This window comes from Athene cunicularia, assembly GCF_003259725.1.
Source record: "Athene cunicularia isolate RWA chromosome Z unlocalized genomic scaffold, athCun1 chrZ_part3, whole genome shotgun sequence".
NCBI lineage: Eukaryota > Metazoa > Chordata > Aves > Strigiformes > Strigidae > Athene > Athene cunicularia.
In genome coordinates this window covers 7,650,168-7,667,454 of record NW_020799144.1, presented here as the reverse complement: position 1 = coordinate 7,667,454, position 17,287 = coordinate 7,650,168, and the positions used below count along the sequence as shown (strand labels likewise).

Genomic DNA, 17,287 nt, shown 5'->3' with positions numbered 1-17,287 from the left:
GTCAGGCATGTTGTAGCAGACAAAAGACATGTAAGATGTCGTTATACCTAACTCCCTCTGCTCAGTTACCTGAAGGCAACTCCTTGTGTGCTTGCAGAGCTGCACACATGCCCTCTAAACAGCAGGGTGGCCACAACTGTATAGTGCCTTCTGCAGTTTGAAGTGAGCCCAGATGTCCTGACCAGAGCACTGGTCTGGGCAGTGTCTGACCAAAGAGGTGTGCTCTGGGTGCCAGCTCAGCTGTCTGCCGCTGCTAAAGCTGCTGAGGCACTGACCACCCAGAGATGTGCTGCCAGACCATTGTGCCAGTCAGGCAAATTATGGGATGGATCCTTTTCTGGGACAAATTGTCAAGGCTTCAGTGAATCTACAGAGCCCCAGTGCACATAGAAGTCCTGCAGTGTTGCGGTTTGTTGTCATTCTCCTCTTCTGTAAGCCCACTGCATACAGCCAAACAAGATTTACATTCTTGCTGCTGCCTACCCAAGATCCTATTAGAGGGCAGTGTCTTGCAGAGCCCCGGGAGAGCTTCCGTGAACCAGCAGGTGTGTTTTGTTTCTCTTCCCTGCCTTTTTCTGCTCTCCTTTTGTAAACAACTCCCACCATTGACAGGGGAAAGATAATTTGAATAAGAAGTGCTGCAAACTAACCGCTGTTAGTTTGAGCTAATATTTTACATGCCAGGCTAAGCAAAAATTATTTAAACAACAAATAGCTTTGATTTGTCAGTAGAGGACATTTGACCATGTGCTCAGGAAAAACAATTTCTGTAACTAGCGAAACAAAAAAGCAGATCACTGCCCTGTTTTTAAAAATATATGAAACATAGCAGGGGCAGCAGCATAAACATAACCAGACAGGCAGCAGCCACTTAGAGCATTAAGTCCTGAGAGCTGAACATGGCTCGGCATTGCTCTTTGTGAGCAAGGGGAACCAGAAGTTTCCTCTGGTACTGGGAGGAGTCAGGGTTCTGTGGCACCCGAGGCTGAACAGAGCCAGAGCTGCTACAGGGGGGGGTTGCAGCAGCCACGATCTCCTGAATCGGATTGTGGAGAGGTTTGGTGTCCGTGGAAACTCCTCGGTGTATGCTGAGCACACCATCAGTACTAAAGTATAGAGCTTCAGTTTCTCCCTACATAAGACACACCAAAAGACAGGAGGGTGGTTTCAATAGGCCATCTACCCTGTGTCTTCTTTAAACATCACTACCTTCTGCTTTATGTCTGGCTTCAGTGGCTAAAACGTGGCCACTCTGGCCAGGACTTGCAGGTTTTGCCTTTCAGAAACAGAGGGCAAATCAAGCACATCTGCTCTTGGAAGAACTTCACTGCTCAGTCAAGGGGGCAGTTTCTTCCACAGAAGATGTGTTACAGTAGAGGTTTCAACAGGTGAGAAAAAGAGAAAAAACAGCAGCAAGAAAATGGGTCAAGCACTGATGGTAAACAAGACTGAGACTGGCCAAGCAACATCATTAAAAAAACATCAAACTGACAATTATTTTTTTTTTCTTATGACACCAAGTTGCTTGAAATCTAACATTCTGGGATGTGCCAGTTCTTACAATTTCTTTATTTTGTTCTTGTTTCCTAGTTGTAACATTCTTGTTCAATGTATTAATGCTGGTCTTTTCCCTTTCTACCAGTACACCTGTAAATTACTGTCTAGCAAGGTTACTTCTGAGGTACTTTTCAACTGCTTATTTATTTTTGCTTCCTCTTGCATGGTGATTCCAAGTGCATGTCGTTGTAGTTTGCATTTTCATACTGTGTGCCAGTGCTGTTTCATATCAAAACCAGGATGCAAATGTGTGTGTGGGATACTCTCTTGTATCTCTCATCAACAAATATTTGTATGGCTGGTTTTCTAAGCCTTGGATTCCAGTTACAATTTCTGGCATGGGAGGGGTTGTAATTAAAGGGACGGGAGCTGCTGCCCAGGTCTGGAGCATTCCTGAGGTGTGAAATGAGAACTTCTCCTTAATCCCTGTTACTGTTTAGCTGGCAAACCTACACCTGGGATCCAAGCATCTTTACATGCTGAGTGAAACTGCTGTGGCTTTTCTTTGTCTCTGATTGCAATGTATTTAACACTATCAAAATCTCTAGTATTATGTAAAGAATCTTCACACCCACGTTTCATCTGTGGAAGAGTAAGATCCTAGCACACGGCCTCTGTCTGGTGAATTTTGCGAACCTGTCCTTGTCCCTGTCTGTTGTGGTGTGATGACTGATCACGGTCCCACAGATTAGCATCAGCGTTGGTCTTAGAGTATAAGAAACACAGACCTGCTAAAGAAGACGGTATTTACAGTGACATTTGGTATTTTAGTGAGGCAATAACTTGCACAGTTCTTATCCCTACAAAGTGTGACTCTGCCAGAGGCAACAATTTTAAGAGCAGGGAGTTGATACCAACTACACTTTTGCAATGTTTGTTAGGAACAAGGTGCTCAATAATGTGGACATTTCAATTACCTGTAATTTTCTGTGCAGACATACGTGTAAATCTGGACTTCTCTGAGTCACGAACAGATTGTGGTAATGACTGTCATTCATTTGTCCAGCATCAGCATTTTTTTATAAACATGAACCTTCCACTACTTCCCTATTCCGTAACATGTTTTACCACATGAGCTACCTCAAAAGTTTGTGAACATTTTCTGTCCTGGAGAGTAAAGCAAAGTCAAGTCTAAGCCATTTCCTATTCATTAAGTAATTTAGTGTGGGTTTTATCTCACTGATACAAGCCAGTGGTTGATCTTTGTGTAGAGTATTTATAGAGAGTTAATCAGTGTAAGAGCAGTGTGCTTTCAATGAGCTGGTTTTAAACACAAGTTCGGCCTCTTCTCCCCCATAATATCTGCATAACAATCTGTGTTATGATTTATGAATGGTAAGTAGTGATCAGAGAGTTCAATGTGTGAGAGGCAGAAGCTCAGGGGTAGACTTTACATGCCCAGCCCCTGGCCTTCTGCTGGGAAGGTTTGTGTGTCTGCCTTGTAAAATGATAATGACACAAAGAGCAATGACCTGTAAATGAATGTGCATGGATGGGAGAGAGGATAAAGATGAAAAAGTATGTAGGACATAGTGATTCTGTATGCAGGTGAAAGTATGCCCCCATGTTAAGCCCCAGACTGAAGAAGTTATTTGGTTCTCACTGGGAATCTTTAGCTGAATACAGGCAGTTGTTCTATTATAACAGCAAGACTCAAAGGCATAATGCCCCCCTACTCTCTACTGACCCCACAGCTGAGCTGTGCCTCCTGTTCACCACAGCCCTCCAAAATATGCTCCAGTGCAGGCAGGTGGATCAGTTTTAATCGTCGTCAGCATCACTGGAGCTGACCCAGCTGTGCTTGTGTGGACTGGGAGAAGGGGCTAACACGCCATCAGCCCAGTGCTGCTCTGGTAAGCAGCAGGCCCCTAGCAAGGGACAGTAACTGCTGAAGGTGCGCTATTACATGTGGCAAACCACAACCTGCTTTGTGGTTTTATCACCTCCATATTTTTGCAGCCTATGTTAAAATGCATCCATCAGCTGTTTTTAAAGATACCACCGATAACTACCTGCCTGCACATACATAGGTTGGTTTTACCCTTGAAATCTTCTGGTTTGTCTTTAAAACTCTTATGTATCTTCAAATTTACAGGATATTATTCTGAGTTTGCTTAAATCGATCATTCACGCTCTAGGAGATACTGCAGTAAGGTGACATTTATGCAACATAAAGGGCTAATGCTGAGAATTTTTGTGTTACAAAACAGAAGACCAACATACTAGACTTGATAGCAGAGGGCACACAGTCTATGTCTCAATACTGACCAGCAGCAGTATAATACCATTACTATCTTGTTTCAGGTAAACACATTTTTGCCACAGATACCCAGCTCCTCACTGTGCTCACTAGAGGTCTCGTGTATTCAGTGAATAGCATTAAGTCAGTACAGTAAAGAAAATACCTTCATACTAGAGAAACAGATGTTCTTTGTCCCTCAGTAGTTCCAGTTTTATGTTAAAGCATTTAGCTTATCATTCCCAAGCGGGAATGCTCACATCTTTAGGAGCAGGCAGCCCGTTTCCTACCTGTGTGCTCCTGTCTCTGTGCACAGTGTGCTCCATGAGGTGTCTTACACAGTGACTTTCCTGCATGATACCGGTAGATTTCAGACATCCAGATCTTTGCATTTTCTGGTTTTGTTGCTTTTAGTTCTTTCAGGTCCAGATGGGAAGAATCAGTAAAATAATAAGTTCCAGAAAAAATAATTTTGCTTCCGCATCAGTTTTGGTGATACTGTTCAATATAAACTAGCCCGAATTGTATCGTAGTCAGCTTCATTCAGTGGTGGGGATAAATGTGCTTTGGACTAAACCTTATCTGTATTTTGCTTTTTATTCTCTTGCTGCCAGTAAGAGAGCAATTATTGTTACATCTGTTAGAGGGAAACTCAGGACAGGTTAAGTCTTCATCTCTAGGATGGAAAGATAAATTAGTCTTACACCTAGCAGCGGTAGTTGTTTCAATTTCTTGCCCCCCCCCAATCCTCAAAAATAAAATCTCTCAGGAAAGACCCCGCTGCAATTCTTAGTGAGACGCCAGAGCTGCAACAAGAAGATCCACACAGCAGTTTTTTGCAGAGAGGTGGAGAGCATTTTTACAGCCCTTATCTTGGCACATTTGTCTTTCCCTCATACCCACTTCTGCTCTCCAAATTCTTCCTCTTCTATTGCAGCTAATAGTCAAATCACCTCTCCCAGTAATAGCAATTTAATGTAACATTGCTTTTTTCACTGAAGTGGTCTTACTGTTGAGATGTAGCCAGTTTGTCATCCTAAACCCGAGTCAACTGTCTGCTTCATGTTCTTTCAGATTTTCAGTATATGTCTTTGTGCAGTTATGAGCTGCCTGCCTTAGGACACCCTGACCACCACACCTGGCCCCGCCTGAGTGACTCTGCCTGCACCCACTCAGCTGACATGGGGCTTCTTAGTGAGGACACTTATGAAATGCTGAGGTAGCATTTTGTAATGTGGTCAAAATGCAGTGTGTTACAAATCCCAAAAAAAGGCACAACAACAAAAGCAAAACACTCTTCCCTTTGACCTGCTGTGGAGATTCTATGGGTGCTGGACTCATGATGGGTCTACAGACAGACTTGATATCTGCCAAGAATATTTTAAAATGGAGGTCATTTGCTATTTTAGGCAAGTGGCTTCCTGGGTTGTGAATTCAATGCCCCATTGAGGAGTCCCAATTCCCCACTCAGTCATTCCAGTTGGATGCTATAATTACCCCATTGTTTCCTCTAGTGGGTGTAAAACTGATAGAACTGAGTAAAAATAAGGGTTATTTTAGGTCAAGCACTCTTCTCAGTAGATTAGAACAGTAATTCTGGAGAAACTATTCAAAGGGACCTTTAGTTTATTAGTATCTGCTCTACTATTTAGGGGTATTGTTTATTAGTACTAAACCGGACATTGGTACTTGTTTTCCTGCAAAGGCTAAGTCCACATTCAATGGCCTCATGGTATCTGATATAATTCTGAAAACAGTTTTCTTTGGAGTAACCAGTAACATTTGCAGAAGTAGACAAGCTTCTGGGCATATTTGCAGATGGGATATAAATGGAAGAAACCCAGTTGCAAGCCATCACAACATTGTGATTTCCAACAAGGAACACACTGACCTAGAATTGTTGTAAATCATGTAAAATCCATTTTATTTTCAACTGGCATAAGTCTGCAGACCAAATTCAGCAGACCTCATTTAAATATATCACTACTCTGTGACAGTGGCAGTTTTGGTTTGAAACATATGCTGAATTTGCTGGCTTTTCATGTAAATTTCAGTATCCAGTGGGAGAACAGTACTGATTCGCGGAAAAAAAGACTCTACAACTCAAATAGAGTTATAAAGCAGGTATGTTTACTCCAGCTGGGGTGCAAGGGGATTTCTCCACAAAGCTTGCATAACCACCACACACTTTACCAAAAACTTATAGAGTGTCCATATTCATTGGGTTACATAACACAAATATATATATGCATGAGTAGGGCTGGGGTAGTTCTAGAGGCTGGTGTCAGCAGTTTATGTTCTCTTTGCACCTGCCCATTGCCTCCTGGGGGGCGTCTTTGGGGTCTTTGGGAGGAAGGCTTGTAGTCTTCCTCACCTCGTACTTTTCCCCGGAGCATGCGCAGATTCTCTTGGCCAATTTCTTGAATAACAAAAGTGGTTTTCAGCCAGTTTATTTTTCTATCTTAGCTAAGAGAACCAATTGAACTTCTACCATTCGTCTATGACTATCTCTACTCATTAGCAAATTTCCAACTACTTAGTGTCAGCCATCTTCAAGGACAGAGCATAATATTTTGCTGAACATTGTAGCCTCTGGTAGATTTTCACAGTAAACTGTTTTGTTGTGATGAATACTGTAGTCCTTGGTAAAATTTCACAGAACAGTCTAAGCAAGCAGGATTCTTAACAATATTTTAAAACCCACTATAAGTAGGTAAATAAGTTGCTAAACAGTTTTCTATAAGAAAATAAATCTTAAAACAGGTAATCATTTCTCTGTATCAGTAATTTTCTGTGTTTTATTTAATCATTATTCGATACTGGTCTTGATGGTCTCCTGTCTAGCAGTATTTGTCTGTTGCTATTAAAAAAAAAAAAAAAAGTGGGTGGTTTTCCTTCCCCCTTCATTCCTAACCCTGGAGCAGCCACTGTCTTATTTTTCTTATTCTGAGAAGATAATAAAATGATGCCCTGATACCCAGTCCTAGTTTTGTTTCTCCATCGTTCAGTTTGGGTTGTCTTTCCTTGGTCCATGCACTCAGAACACCAAACATGTCGTTCAAACCACTGGTCCTCGTCCCTTCTGCAGAAGGAGCTCCAGTATGCTGCTTACAGACTGATGTCTCAGAAGAAATTTTTTTACTGATTTCGGTTTTTTTGGGGGGATGAATTGTTAGATTTGTGAGCACATTTGCCCTCTACTGGGTGAAATAGAAACTGCTCAGCCCAAGTCTCCGTTTCTGGTGGTTGCTTTGCAAAAAGAGGAGGCATGATTTCAGGCAAAATCTTAGCAAAGATCTGATCTGGACCAGTTTTTCTAGCCCTGGTCAGTGCCAGGAAGCAGATGGAGCTTTAGCTCAAAATCATCTCTGTTGACTGGATTTTGCCTTGAGTTCTTTGGCTTGTTCATAGTCATAGTCAAAAGAAACTAAAGAGGGTAAAGAAATAATAAAGCTGGAAAAACTCCACCCTATGCCCAGCTCCTGAATGGAAATCTGGGTCTTAGCATAAATGTAGAAGTGTGTTCTCACTTCCATAAGCAAAGTTATGCCCTGTAATTTCATTTGACAGTTCAGAGCTGATTTCCCCATATTGCCTGTACATGAGCCACTTGTACCTAGGTACTTTTCCAACCACAGCTTGTCACAAGCTGAAAGAAGAGTTTCTTTAGTCTTATTTGGTTTTATTCCAGTCAAAACTTAAGTCCTCACTACATCTGACTTTCTACACAGAAGAATAAAATAGCATCATCCTTTCTTAAAAGACCAGCTACTCTTCTGCAGTCAGGAAGTATGCAGAGCAGTTTGCAGGAAGCATTAGGGACCGGAGATGTCAGTCATTGTTTCAGTGAACAGTCACATATTTGTTGGTTTGGGTTTTTTTACAATTACTTTTTTTTTTACCTGACTGTTAAACATTTCAAAAGTTTACATCTCTGGGAGGGATGGTTTAAAACACGTTGAGGGCAGTGGACATCAGCAGCTCTGTAGTTTGATCATGGAGCTGTTATTCAGTATCGGTCAGAAAATAACACTGCCATGTGCTTCTGTAAGACCCCCCCCTTCATATTATCAAGTGCTCCATCGCATGAGTCCTCCCAGTTTGCATACAGTGCGGCACTGGGAGCCCTGTGGGAAGGGGTCGCCTGGTTGGTCACTGCCTGCCCAGGAGTGTGGTGCAGAGCACCCTGGCTTGGGGACCAGGGGCAGCTGAGTGATGTGCTGTGTTCTCCCTTTCTCTCCTGACCAGGTCCTCGAGGCGACCAGGGTGAACCGCAGAAAGAGTGCTCTGGCGCTGCGTTGGGAAGCTGGCATTTATGCCAACCGGGAGGAGGATGAATAACTACACTGCAGTGTGAAGACAGCGACCAGGCATGCCGAAACCAAAAAAAGAGAAAGGAAGAAAAAAAACAAACACAAAACCCACCATGAAAGCAGCAGCATTTTAGGCTAATATTTATTAAACACACAACAAACTCAGTGATGCACATAGACACAGAAATGATCCAACTCCTGGCAGTCCTAAAACAAGGAAAAGCCCACCTAGAAAATACCCTCTTCTCCTTCCCTCCATCCTCCCTCTGAAATAGTGCAATGGAGAGGGTGCAGGGGGTGGGAGCCCTTGGCAGGGGGACAAGGGAGCGGTTATCCCCATGGACTGGAGAGGCCACAGGTGCATGGTGGGAGGTCAGCATGGAGGAACGTGCAGCCAGGGCTCACACTCATGCTTCCCACTGACTGAATTGCCCTGCCTTGCCCCCGGATCACCGTTCCCCTAGCAGCTCCTCTCGGACCCGCCTGCAGTTCCTCAGCCTCCCACAGCCACTGCACCAAGATCATCAGAAGTACTTTGGCGTACAAAAAAAAAAAAAAAAAAAATCAGGCTACAAAAACAGCCACAGAACACAACGATATTGCCCTCTGTTGCTCTTTCTTTGAGGGGGACTGAAATGTTGGGTTTGGGATTGGAGTGGGTGGGTGTGGTGGTGGGGGTGGTGGTTTGCTCCCCTGTCTAGTAATTTATCTGTTTAAAAGGAAAAACAAAACAAGGAGGCAGTTACTGCAGATGTACAATCCAGCAGACTCAGTAAAACAGTCCTTGTGTTGCATACACAAGCCATCACAATTTAGGAGTGGAATAGATGGGGATGAGAGCTAAGCCAAATGGATTACCTTAGCTTTAGGATCCTATATGCTTGCAATATCACCTGAGCTCCAGGTTCTCAGAACATATTTACGTAACAAAGTTTCTAAATAGAAAATCTGTATTTAGATCATCTGTATTTTTTGATGGTGGGGAGGGAAGAGAATGGCATATGTGTAAAATCTATGAAGATGGATAATTTGAATTAGAAAGGTAGTGGGAAAGGTATACAAATAAAGAACATTTAATTTTTAAATGAGGCAATAATTGAACTAAGCCAGACTCTGGCCTAGAGAGAGGTATGAAATGAAGAGAGGTAGTTATGTCTTCAACTATATTTATACAACATAAAAAGCCTTTGAAGTAGAGTGCTTTGTGGAAGTCTTCACATTTCCAGGCAACAAAAGTGCTAAAGGGCATAATGAGTTGGAAGGAGTGAGCAAGGAAGATCAGACAAGGGAAGAAAACATTATTTTTGCCGTTCAGCCAGTGTCTTCAGTGCTACAAGCAAACCATAGAGCCTTTAGTTATTGCTTAGGCTTGGGATCAGCAGTGAAGGATTAGTGTGGTTCTGTGTGTGTGTGCGTGCATGTGTGTGCGTGCGGGTGTGTGCATGAGGCTGGCGTACCAGAAAGTGTGTGGCAGTATGTGTACTGATTATTTTCTCCAAAGCTGTTTACCAGCTGTAGGGGTGAGTGCTAATTTTTTTTTTTTTTTCTGAAAGGGGATATAAAAACAAGGCACTGAGTTAATGCAGTATTTGTGATATTAAAATTTGACCCAACATGGTATTTGCATGAGTCACAATTTCAAAGTATTGACCAGTTTTGTAAGCTGACAATTAGGAAAAGAAATGTGGTATTTATTCTTGTGCTTTGTATTTGTATGTAGTATAGAGGCTGCGGGTTTACTCTTTCTTTTCACGCAAGCAATACAATAGGAATATTTTACAGCTGGGAACCATAATTTCTGGACTAGAAATCAACAAGTTCAGGAAGTGATAGAAAAAAAGACACTGAGCTTTTTTCTATGTAGAATACTCTTGTCTTTTTTGTAAACAAGCAATTATTATTTTGACATCTTTTTAAAAAAATTCATCAGACAGGATACTGGTCCTCCCTTAAACCTTTCCTTCGTTTCATGACCTGCTGTGCTGTTTTATTCTCAAACAGTGATCTCATTTAAAATGAGTACTGATACTGTGAACATACTTCTGGTGCTTTTCTTAAACAAACACAGAGCTTGCAACCAAATTATCCCCTCCCCCATCTCACTCCCCACCTTCAGAATGTAATTTCTGTCCATGGACAATATCATTTTGAGGCTTATTTTCAGGGAATTGTAGCAAATAAAATTATATATACCTGTTAACTCAGTTCTGTCATTTGTCTCCCTAAGTGCTACTGAACAGAAGAAAACGCTGCTGAACTGAGTGTTCACTGTGATAAGGGCAGCGAGCTTATCTCAAGTATGCTCTCTAGACCCTGGTGCGTGGGGAGGCACCATGCCTATGAAGGAGTTACATACCTAATGAAGGGGACCCGTTGTGCAGACATGGTGATCGACAGTGAGCTGTGATACACGTCTGCAGGTGGGTTTTTACTGTAAGACTGTAGGAAAAGCAACACCACCAATGCAGCCCTTTAGTGAGGCCATACATCATGTAGCTGTGTCTCTGAGCTCTGCACATCTGTACCAAGAGGAGTCCTGGCTCACTCCACTCTTGGGGAGAGCTTAAGTGACACTGGGAAGAAGGTGTTCCCGGAGCAAAGGACACGGCCCCTTACTGTGCGGTGGTCTTCAGGGTTCCCCCCAGTATTTTCTCCCTGAGACCAGGGCAGCCCTGGGCTGCCTTTCCCAGGAACCTCCATCTTTCTTTAACCTGTTTTTTCTGCCTGATCTCTCACTTGAAGCCAGTGACATTGATCACCCATCATAAGACATCTCTTCATGCTTAGCCACGTCCTCCTCTACTACCAAAATCAGCCCTCAGTCTTTGAAGTGAAAATTAAATTGTTCCTCTGGAAAGGAAATGTGATGGTGGGGAGAGGCCAGGCATGAGTCCTCTGTGCTAAAAACATCAGCCTTTAGCCCCTGCAGCAAAAGTATTTGCATGTATCTGTCCAGGGCAGTCAAACTTTCCACCCAGCAGAGTTTTTCTCTTCCAGAAATTATGGACACTTGCATTCAGCAGCACACATTCAGTGCTGTGGTAACACGAGTGCAATGCAGTTTACTTGCCTCTGTTATTTCATTTGCATGCTACCAAGCTTAGGTGTTTATAAGTATACGCCAGTAATACATATCTATCTATCTATAACTATATCAAATGCAACAAAAGAGCACTATTGCAGAGTTAACTTTGTCTCCACAAAAGAAATGCTCAGATCCTTTCCCGTGGCAAAGACTGGTTTTAATGAAATTGTGTATTGAGAAATAGTTAAGCATTAGCATTTGTGATTATAATCAGTTTGGGGTTACAGTGCAGGTTTTCTGAAAATTTGTTTTAAAAGCTGCCAGTTTGGGCTTCATCTTGCTCCGTACTGACATTATCTGAAGGAAAATACAGTAGCATTGACATGTTCGGCAACCAAAAGGCGGCATCCTTGTCATGACTTATCAACCAGTTTCAACAATACCTGGCTTTCTGTATGTTAACCACTTAAATGTTATCCTGCTTCTGTTTTATAGTGACTGTGAGGCCTACAATGCAAGTATATAATTATTTTCTCATTAAAACAGAAACCTGTGTTGTGTTTCTATAAAGCTTCCTGTTTTGTCATGTTCTTGGAGGAAGGTGTACCCCTGCAAGCAGCACATGGCTGGAAGAGAGTGGCTTGTGTCCCACCTCCCAAGGCAGTTGGTTGGTCTCTCCCCCTGTTCTTGACTCTGCTCTGTCTTTTTGTCTAGAGGCAGGAAAGATCTCCTTTTCTCCACTTACTGGTGTCAGCTGGAGATACAAAGCATCCCCAAGTATTTCTTTCCAATTAACATGCTTGTGGAGAGTTGCAGAGGCCAGATCTGGTTCGTGATGAATTGCACGAGCTTTCTTACCTTGCTTCCTTCACACCTGCAGCACCTCTGCCATCCTGCACAGAAAAGCATGTAATTTCAGCCAGTCATCCATTTCTCACATGCCCAGCTGCAGCAACCAGCCACTTGCCCATTGCTGCAGCCCCTTGCCCCAGTTTTCATGGTCAGCCAGACCAGGTGGGACCCCATCCCTCACCCCAGCTAGGAAGCTGCCGTCACGTTTGCCTGTGGGAGCTAGAAGGTGCAGGAGCAGCAGGTGCATGGGCAGCTGCAAGGACTTGTTAGGAACTGGGCAGGTTCATCCCTCCCTGTGCCAGGAATAGTTAGGCACTTAATTACAAACCTGTTCCACAGCCCATGGGAGGAGGCGGAGGACACATGTGGTTTCAGTGGGAGCTGGCTAGGGCCAAGCGCAGCGTTTCAGTCCGTGCTTGCCGTAACACCAGCCCTCCTCTCCCTTGTGCACACATTATGAGAAATGTCTGTGGAGAAAAGTCAGATGTGGGTTTCCTTTCCAATTAGTAATACTGCTGGAAGTCAGAAAACAGGTTAAAAAACAAGCCTGAAAATGGATCTGGTTTCTATGAAGAAAAACATGTTATTGTCTTTTCAACACAGACGAGGCTTTCTGTCTTCCTTTGCTTTCCCTTGCTCTGTACTAAGAGGGATAATGTATTGGACTTGTTGGCACACAGTGGGAAACGGAAATCCTCCTAGATCTCCTTTGGGTTTGATGAGAATAAAAAGTGGAAACTGAACATTTGCAGGGGAGTGTTTAAACATTGCAAAACTAACGCAGTGACGCCAGTGGGTGGCAGCAGCTCAGGAATTTTTGCTATGTGGTCTGATGTTACCAGCTGTTGGTATTTGTTTAATAACACACACTTATCACATCTAAAATCCCTGTCACTCCATGGCGTAGCCAAAATGGCATGCACCAAGCTTTAGAGAATATTTACAAAGTAGTTAAGGAGTACAAAAGCTACTTTACCCATCATTTCTGCCATAGTCCCATATAAGGTTAAGGACTATAAAAGGACCAGTTTATCCCATATACCAATCCCACTATTTATCCCATATAAATATCCCACTACTTATCCCATATAAGTAGTTAAGGACTATAAAAGAGCCATTTTATACATCATTTCCTATATAGTCCCATATAAGGTGAGGATATTGTGCTTCTGATTGTTGTAGGTGGCTTTAAGAGGTCCCAGCACAATAGCAAAGCAAATGGAGAGACAAAGGATATATGCAGAGGCAGGATTGATTAGACTGCTTTTGAAGGAGGGAGAGCATTTGGCACGGTGTTTTCAGTTGTGAGTGGGAAAAGGAAATTTAAAAAAAAAAAAAAAAACCAACCACAAATGAGGTCTGTAGTGTAAGGAAACCAAGTCAAAGAATCACAAGCTGTAGTTGAGGGACAGGGCTAGGCAAGACCAGAGCTACAAATATTGGCATGGACATTAGCACTAAAGGTGACTTTTGATTATGTTCTAGTAATTGAATTGACTAGAATGGGCAGTCCAGGAAACCATTGGCAGTGTGTGGATCCAGCCCTGCACTCCTGCCCAGGTTAAAGACTGAACAGCATCCCAGTGTTTCACATGGTGCAAGAGCAAGGGACAGGGGCTGTCCTGTCACATTACTGACAGCACAGGCGGAAAAACAAATATTAAAAAAACCAACCAAACAAAAAACCCAGGCAGCAACAGAAAAGCCCCAAAATGCCATCCACATCTTGGGGTCTGCTACTAGCTCTGCCTAAGCCCTAATTAACTGACAATGTAACCCACTGCGTTATTAATGGTCTCCAGGAAGAAAGCTTTTACAGTAATCACTAAATATGTAGTGTGAGAGCTCCTGCTTGGTCCCAGGCATGTGTCATCTCTGCAGTGAATTCAGGGCGCTGTGCCACCAGGAGCTGGAAATGTTACAGGCCTTGTTCCAGAGTGTGGCAGCAGTGATGAGAAAAATCAATGAAGAAAGAAAAAAAGTGTGCAAAGCTACCTTATCACATTCTTTGTTACTGCAAGCAGCACGGGAGTGGAGGGGATTTGTGTGCCAGCAGTGACATCTGGAGGGTGGTTTGCACTGGCTATGGGAAGATCTTCATTTCCAAAGATGTCCCCTGGAAACCAAGTTCTCGGAGCACCCAATACCCAGGACGGATGTGCTGACTGATGCATCAGTCTCAGGGCCCTCTCAGTGCCAAGCCCACTGCGATGGCATCCACATTACTAACACAGCAAGCCCTCTTGGGATCAGCAAAGGATCAGGAAGAGAGCCATGGCACATCTCACAAGCTTCCCAGTGGGAGTAAGTTGGGATGGGGACCCCAGAAGACACTGCTGTACTTCGCATGCACACCCAGTGCCCTGGACTCGTTGCCTCTGATAGGAGATTCTGGAGTGCACCAGACTTCCCTAGCCAGCACTTGTTGGGAGCAATTGCAAACTCTGTATTGCCTCAGCAGGCAGCTTGGTGCAGGGCTGTGACTGGGCATACAAAACACTTTGCAAGGGGCTGTGCCACACTGAACTCTTGCTATGAGGGCTGTTGTTGGCTAGAAAGGTGTATGCAGGGCAGAGGGAAAGAGTAGAAGGCTGGAAACTGTGCCACAAAGACAGGAGGGCTTCACATTCACAGCAGGCAGACCAGGGTATTGCATTTCCCTTGAGATGTCACTGATGACAAGAAGCTGCGGCTCAGGTAGAATGCTTATGTGCAAATGGCCCCAAGAAGCAATTCTTCCTCTTGTAGCATCTGGGAAAGTTGAACTCTCTCGGTGTTACCTTAAAATAAAGTCCTCAAGTTGCAACTAAAACACAAGAAGCCAGGAAAATGCTAGCAAAAATACATGGATGACATAACCCTTATGAAGCAGCAGTTCACAGCACTCAAGCAAGGCTTCAAAAGTGTTTCGAACAAATAACCAGTCATTAGAAAGGAGGGAAGATCTCCAGTCTCTGTGAAGTGTCACGGCCATGAAGAAAGGTGGAGTTTCCTGATACACAATGGGAATTGACTTGCTGGGCAGCTTTGTCACCCCCACATTGTGTGGAGGAGGCAGAAAGTATTCAGCCCTATCTAATTGGAGTGAAAGAAGGAAGGTGCTAAAGTAGGACGCTTGCTCACTCCCTGGAAAGGTTTATTTGTTTCTAGAAGCATGGCTTTGGGGTACAGCATCTGCTCAAGGTGAACCCAGACTTTCACAGTATTACCCTTTCCTGCTCCCTACCCTCTACTATTCCCTTCTGGTCTCCATACAATGCTGTTCACACCCCAGTCATGGCTGTTCTCAGGCAGCAAGACTAGATGGCTCCCATGACTACAGGTATTTCACTGTGCTTCCACTGAGCCTCATGGGATGGAGAAGACCCTTGATCAGACCAAGTCCCCAACCACAGGTCCCTGACTGACCACCACTGCAGGGCCTCATCAGCCTCCAGTCAGGATCCCTTCCAGGCTGGTTTCCTCTCCTCAGGTGTTCAACTGGATTTACACATCTTTGCCAAAGCACCCCATGAAAGATGGATAAACCCATGAGCTAAACATTAAATGGACCAGATCCAAATGTACCAAATAACTTAGATACCTAAATAACTCTAAGGACCTTGTTCTTTGAGGGCTACACATCACTGAACCCAGCTGGAATCCCATGGATTGAGCTTGTGCCAAAGCACTATAAAATGATGTGTCTATGTTACTGGGGTTGACTTGAAAGGGTGTTGGGGTTGAGGAAGGTGAAACAAAAATCTTCTCTTGGTTGTGTTACTCATGCCAAAAGGGGCATAGTTACAGCTTTTATTTAATGCTGTGTTTGAAGAAAACAACTGAGACAAGCTCCAACCATGGAGTGCTGCAGAGAAGGCAGGCTGAGCTTGTATAAGGTGGAGAGGGCTGTTTTTAAAGAGAAAGTTAATTGCAAATTGTGGGACTTGATGTATAAAAAAGTGAAAATTTCTGTCAGGAATGGAGGGAGAGGGGAAGAAATAATGCAGGTCAGACAGGAGAGGTATAAACAGTGGAAAACATAGAGGAAAATCTTGCTGATGGGAATTTTTCATGCAGGGAGCCATTTCTGAAGCCAGCTGAAAGCATATTCAGACAATTTTTGAGCAGGGATGGAAGCTATATAGCAAAAAGCATAAATGCCCAAGCTCTCTGGAAACCAGACAAAAAGCTTTGCCAGTTACAGCATGGGTCTCACATGCTGCCAGGTCCAGACTGTGGGGGTGCAGGATAAGGTTCAGATCAGTTGTCCTTCTTGGCCACTGTTTGCTGGGTGAGACCAGCAGGAGTCAGGAAATAGCTGAATTATATCATTGCTCATGAGGCCCGTAATTTATTTATAATATTTGAGTTTATAAATTAAAAGATAAGTCAGTATAGTCTGTTTAAGCTTTACAGGATGTTTCCAAGGATTATCAAGATGCCCCAACGCTAAAGGATCAAACCAGCATTTCAATGACCCAAAGGGCCTTATTTTTTGACTCTTGTTTAATTTCTTGTTCCCTTCCTGTATACAAATATTAAATCAGTGTGGTTTTAAATGTAGGGGAGGTCACTCTCTCAGTTTAGTCTCTGGGCATCTGTCTGCTGTGCCCTAGGCAGCCCTGGCTATGTGTCCTTGCAGAGGGTGCCTGAAAGCTCATGGCCAGACATGACTTGTTACCCAACAGCTCCACTGGCATCTTGGAAGCGACATCCAACACAAAATCCTGAAGGTGTTGAACTGCGATAGCTACTGATACTTGGAAAGTGGTGGTGTGGAAGTGCATCACATGTGGCAATGAGAGGCAGGAGCCCACATCACCTGTACATGGTCCAAGCCCTGCAGCAACAAAGCAAACTCATCTACAGCAGAGCAAGAAAAGTAAGGTCTTCTGGAGGGAAGAGCATGCACTTGACATGGCCCTCAACCATGTCCTCTGGATTTTCAGCAAACAACAGTGTCTCAGGTCCTGCAGCAACTGGGAAGTTCATCAGGGTACGGCAGTCCTTTGGGAGGTGACTGTAGCTGGCAGTCCTCCTTTCAAGGGCATCACTGGCACTCAGTGACCAAGGTGCACTGTGCAAAGCCATGCTAAAATGAGTAAAGCTGCTGTGAGATGTCTCCCTACTCCCCATATGCAGTTAACAGGAGGTATGAAACCACTCAGAGGAACTTGCCAGGCAATGCAGAGGTTGCAGTGGGAAGAAGCAGTGCTGCTCTTGACTGGTATGGGCGGTTCAGCAACTACACAATGGGGCATAAAAGCACAGTCTTACCTCAGCAAGGCTTTGAATACCCCAGAGTGCTGAAATGAAGGG

General features: G+C 43.8%; 1 protein-coding gene across 7 annotated transcripts in view; it reads left to right on the top strand.

Annotated features, from left to right (window-relative positions):
* Nucleotides 1-11,704, top strand: part of LOC113490317 (A-kinase anchor protein 2-like) — a 266,283-nt gene extending 254,579 nt beyond the window's left edge. For 6 of the 7 annotated variants that reach the window (XM_026866693.1, XM_026866696.1, XM_026866692.1 and 3 more), the window contains 2 exons: nt 1,643-1,681; nt 8,045-11,704. In XM_026866693.1, coding sequence (XP_026722494.1) covers nt 1,643-1,681; nt 8,045-8,137 — 132 coding nt within the window. In that variant the 3' untranslated portion in view covers nt 8,138-11,704. The remainder of the gene's footprint in view (nt 1-1,642; nt 1,682-8,044) is intronic. The other variant, XM_026866695.1, reaches the window with a different exon arrangement.
* Nucleotides 11,705-17,287: the final 5,583 nt, after the last annotated feature.